This window comes from Cryptomeria japonica, chromosome 7 (assembly GCF_030272615.1).
Source record: "Cryptomeria japonica chromosome 7, Sugi_1.0, whole genome shotgun sequence".
Classification (NCBI taxonomy): Eukaryota; Viridiplantae; Streptophyta; class Pinopsida; order Cupressales; family Cupressaceae; genus Cryptomeria; species Cryptomeria japonica.
This window is the reverse complement of record NC_081411.1, coordinates 594,145,245-594,150,632: the sequence shown is the minus strand read 5'-3', so window position 1 is coordinate 594,150,632 and position 5,388 is coordinate 594,145,245. Positions and strand designations below refer to the sequence as shown.

The 5,388-nt window shown below is 35.6% G+C and overlaps 1 protein-coding gene across 1 annotated transcript; it reads right to left on the bottom strand.

Moving 5' to 3' along the window:
• Nucleotides 1-2,600: 2,600 nt before the first annotated feature.
• Nucleotides 2,601-4,881, bottom strand: LOC131049053 (WUSCHEL-related homeobox 1). Its single transcript, XM_057983057.2, has 4 exons — nt 4,292-4,881; nt 3,757-4,107; nt 3,381-3,472; nt 2,601-3,267 (listed from the first exon to the last, which is right to left on the bottom strand). The coding sequence occupies exons 1-4, from the start codon at nt 4,611-4,613 to the stop codon at nt 2,716-2,718; spliced, it is 1,317 nt and encodes a 438-aa protein (XP_057839040.1). The 5' UTR covers nt 4,614-4,881; the 3' UTR covers nt 2,601-2,715.
• Nucleotides 4,882-5,388: the final 507 nt, after the last annotated feature.

The following is a 5,388-nucleotide window of genomic DNA, read 5'->3' as shown; positions in this document are numbered from 1 at the left end:
TGGATCCCAACACACTCTACACATAATGCATCATCCAAATCAGTCTTATATATATCCAATTAGCAAGATTAATCTCCCACAGGTCAGCTTCCAAAAATTGCATAACACGCAATATGAAACATGTAGCTGCAAGGCGACTTCAATCTTACAAAAAAAATTGTACCGGACCCAAAACACATTATCACACGCTTTCTATAGGTCTCACATAACTCCCAAACACAATTCCAACCACCAGGAATTAAGTTAAACATGAAGAATACTCTGCTTTGCTAGTCAACCGGATACTGAATCTTCAAACAAGTGACAAAATCAATACCGAAGGGTATATTTGCATGATAATAGGCTTATGATACTTAACCAATCAACCCTGATCATAATAACCAAAATTTTCTTCACCGAAACTAAAAAGTGCTCTCAAACTTGTACACTGAGCTTCACGGGGCAAAACCGATTACAAAAGACATTCTCCAGATTACCGGTTAACCAGAACTTCATACCGGATCAAATCAATAGGCTGAGTTTCCATCAATGACAACTCCTAAGCATCTGCAATCATCAAATACTACCTATTTTCACCAGAGCATCATCAGAACATCAAATGCTAACAATTTCCATGTTAGGTTTAATCCTACATTGATGCAAGCAACTTAATATAGTAACATGTTGACAAGTTGTATACTCTAGTGTGAAACTTGGCTCACAATCCCATAACTATTCATCTTTATTTCATCCATATTCACATTATTTCCTTGATAGTCATTCTCCACCTCAAAATCAATAATTGATCCAAGTTTAAATCATTTTTGAGGGATGTAGGATTTATCTAGATCAATCCCAAGGAGCATGGAAATGACCCTTGAAATCCAAGACATTAGATTCGAAGTTAGAATTTCTTTCTCCTTTATCCTAGCCCTTATGAGACAACTTAATACATGTTTCATTAAAACATGTTTTTATGTCATGGTATATTTAAAAGCATTCATCATGTACTTAAATCACAATAAGGAAAATGTAAGGATCATAGAGAAGAATAATTAGAGCACACTTGAATTCTAAAAGGCAACGAATGAATTTTGTCTACATCATCATAAAGGCCATCTAGATGTTTATATTTATATTGTCACCAATCATTCTTATCATTAATAATTTGGTCCACCAAGGAGTTTGACCTAGAAGACTTTGTTCACTTATCGAATCAATAAGCTCCTCTTGAGTATCTCTATACACTGCATTAATTGCTCATATACTAAAGAGTTTAAGGTGAATAGAATTATCAGTTTCATTTTTTGTCAAATCATTCTTGTACATCCGTGATCATTTTTTTGCAATCTAGTTGAGATCGATCATGCAAGCAATATCAATCTACAAGATTTTATGTACTACTTTAAACTACAAGATATTCATTAGACTATAATAATTGATTTCTAATAGCAACAAAGCATTCTAAGACAACACCAACATCTTTTATTTTATTTTTTTCTTAAATCTAAATACACTCATCCTCCAATTTAATAATCACATTTATTATCAATGCCAAGTTTAATATCTAAATTATTCTGATTGCATTTATTTAATCTAGCCTACATCAGTGTTTTTCCCTCCACAAACAGGCTATGAGTAGATCAAACAAATCGCTTTCTGATACGCCATTCAAGAAGATGATGACGACTAAAAGACCAAAGCATCACGTATAGGTGATCTTGCTAATAAGATATTCTAGGGTTTCTCAATGCATATTACCAATGAATACTCTAAATGATGAAAACTATATACAATGTTCTTGAAACAATTGAATAGATAATTCTTTACACAGAGATCGAACTCATATTTAATTCAATATTTATCATTACTGTGTAGAGCAATACAATTGTACCCTTTCTAGAAAGGTTGGCCGACTTCTCTCCTTGCCATATAATTTATAACCTAAAAAATAAACACAGTTTCAGAAAATATTTCACCGAAAGGTGTTTTTTTGGGGAGGAGGGAAGAAAACTATCTTGATGGCTTCCCCCTTCCCAATGATAGAGAGCGAAATCGCATATTCTGTTAGATATTATGGCGGTATCACAAAAAAATATTACAAGCTGATGAAATTGTGGGGCAAGATTTCCCTTTCAGAAGAGGTTATTATTATTAAGCTTAGCCCCTCTATCATCCAAGAAAGATGCAAAACAAATTCTTTTGTGGACGAGCATATTTGTTAATGATTTCTTTGCTTTGCATGTGGAATATCTCCAATACTTTAACACTACAAAACTAGCTGATCATGACAATGTCATAATGCCCAATATGTGCCTGATAATTCTAAATAGGTGGTGGAGAAACCCAAATATAACACTTTTACAGTTTGTATTTTGTTTTTGGATTTGATTAGGTGAAAGTTTTTTGCATCAAAATTTCGAAACATATCCTTCCGTAATCCATCATCAGAATGATAGAGAACATAAAGAAATTCAAAATTTGAGTTTATTACTTTCTTAAACAGCTAGTATCAGTGCTTGCTGTGATTTAAAAAAAATTTGTTGTAAGAAGATTAGCATTAGCTTTCAAAGTTCAAAAGCCAATGATTCCTGGTTTTGCCAATAAATGAACTTCAAGAATAGAAAGACAAAAAGAACAACGTCTTCATATGGCCTTAAGGTAACATGTACAAACCATGAAATGAAATAGTACATAAATTGGAAAAGAAAAGCTTGTTGAGGACAAGCATGAAACTCAAATGGAGAATAATGAAGACTTGGGAAGAAACTCAACAAGGCTGGAATGTGTTGGAGAGCCCACAAAAGAAGAAATGTGCAATGGCATTGGTTTGTCATTGCTCTGTCCTTTTGATTTAAGAGACCCCTCAGGAGATAATGGGAATAATTCAAGAGTTTGAAGTTGCCCATCTTGTTCTTCATCTTCTCCTTGAATGTATTTAGTATCTAAAGTGGATGGATTCATGGGATGAGATGTTTGCAGGCAGATTGACTCTGAGCTGCTCTCTGTGTGCAGACTGAGATCTTCATTGGGAGTCTGCCACATTCTGTTCTTGCGTTTGCATGAATTAGTAACCACATCTTTTAAAGCCATGTTCATCATACCTCCCTCTCCATTGAAAGAATCCCACAGTGCACCAGTGTTGTTGTTAGGTGATCCAACTCTTAAATCATTCAATAGCTGTTTTTGTGGAGACCCATAACAACAACCTTTGAATTCTAGATCTCTTTTTATGCCACTAGAAGGTAGCTGTGGTGTTGTCAGATCAAGACTGAATGAAGACAGACCCTGCAAGAATAAGATAAAAACCAATGAGAAAGATTTCTTACTATCAAATTTCCTTTTTTTTCATAACCTACAAGTTCTTTTTATGGTATTTAATACACTGAATAATCAATCACCTTAGAGAATGGCATGTTGAACAAGGAGGAAGAAGTGAAGATAGGCTGAGAAGTCTCAGATGCAAATGGCAAATTGTAGAAGGCATGTCCACCTGTTAAAATGAAAGTATGTAACACACGTCAGATACTGGGGCTACACATAACTATGTACAACAAAGAAGCTGATGAAGAATATGCAATCTTTCTTCTAAAACTTTTGGAGGAAAAAAGAAGCCAGGAAAGAGATCTACATGAACAAGGTCCACCCTAGAAATGCCATTGTTGTACTATATGTAAACTGTAACACTTTAACTAAAAAATAGATCACATGCCATTAGATTAATGACTGAATTTGAAGCCTGCCAACCAAATATAAGTGTGCAAGAGAATATAATACCGTTGGAGTTAGACATTTCAAGGTCATTAGTATTGTTGTTTTCTGCCTCGAGGGAGATTCTTTTTGTAGAAGCTGCTGCAGCTGCCAGGCTATTACGTTTTTGCTTCTGTCTTTCTCTTGCTTTGTGGTTTTGAAACCAATAGAAAACATTCTTTCCTTCAATCTTCCCATATTGTCTCAACTGTGCTGTGATATGCTCGATCTGTTCTGCATTGGGTGTTCTCATTCCACCCTTATAAAACATTTCTAGTATTCTTATCTGCTCTGGTGTTGGATTCCATCTTGTTCCAGAAGGATGAGACTGTGCACAGCTTTCTACTTCCTCCTTCATACTTTGTTGCTGCTGATTGCCTGTTCAGGACACATACCAAAAGTTCACACATTACAAACATGCTTTGGTCTATATAAGAACAAACTGAATTCATGACTGGCCCAACTCGGGATAGTTTAATAACTATTCAGTACTATATAGAACAAATAAACTAAAATAAGAGTGTTGTCAGGATTCTCTCTCTATATATGTACATAAACCCACCTGCAGTAAACTTATGAATGTGGTCTCTGTCTTTAACATTTACTTCTGCTTCTTCATCCATCTTGTTAATATTCTTTCTGTCAAGAAGGCAGGCTGCAGCAGACATTGAGAGGTTTTTAGTAGCAGTTGTTGAAGAGAAAACTTGCTGGCTGTACTGATCATGGGACTGTTGAGACCAGACAGATGCATTAGCCATTGGTGTGCTAGTTGGAGAAATACTTAGTCTTGGCACAAGTGGCCTGAAACGCTTATTTAACCCTCCATTCTCACAAGCAAATGACATGCTTGTAACAGTATTCATGCTTGCCATTCTAGCGTCCATTTTCTTTTTCTCTTTTTCCCTCTTTACCCAGTTGTAGCCTACTGAAGCATAACAGACAACATGGATTTGTGAATGGCCTATGAATGGCAAGAATTTAAGGAGAGATGGGACTTAAGGAGTGATGTGAAGTTGGGTTATAAGGATGAAGGTGAAAGCATCTTTGTGGGTATGGAAGTTGATGAATGAAGGAAAGAAAGGACAGGCAAAGCAGTGGAAGACTAGGTGGACCGTGTGCAATAGCAGCAAGATACTGCTGCCATTATTGATGTTGTTGTTTGATGGAATTTTGTGCCTTCTGCTCATTCAGTGGGGGTGGTGCTTGATGTCATTTTGTGCCTTATTTGATACAAAATTGTACAAGTAGGTGTATAACAGCCTATCTACACTTCCATAGTACGTTCCTAGACGTGGAATTTGTCGGCTTAATTCCTATCAGGAACTGACTATTTTGCCTCCCAAATATCAGTGGTAAAAACTTTGAAAACAGTACATTCTAAAGTGCATATATAGTAGCTAGGTCTAAGCTTGCAGTAGTTGTTCAAAGCTCCTCCAATTAATCCAGATTTCTTTGGGCTAATACCTCCTCATCTGTTACAATCATACAGTGATGATTAATGATATAACGATGCTACTAATTATGCTTTGTTGATTTCAATTCACATATGTTAATCATCACTCAATATAAGGCTGATTTTGATTTGGAGTATTTACCAAAGCTCCTGTTGAGCTACAGTACACTGCTTTTTATGTTTTTCTAAGTAATGACATCACAAGT

Excerpts from the sequence above, each read along its gene's own strand:
- LOC131049053 (XM_057983057.2), bottom strand. The coding sequence starts at position 4,613 with ATGGACGCTAGAATGGCAAGCATGAATACTGTTACAAGCATGTCATTT. Across the intron at positions 4,108-4,291 it reads CATTCATAAGTTTACTGCAG|GCAATCAGCAGCAACAAAGT; the intron begins GTGGGTTTATGT and ends TGTCCTGAACAG. Across the intron at positions 3,473-3,756 it reads TGAAATGTCTAACTCCAACG|GTGGACATGCCTTCTACAAT; the intron begins GTATTATATTCT and ends TCATTTTAACAG.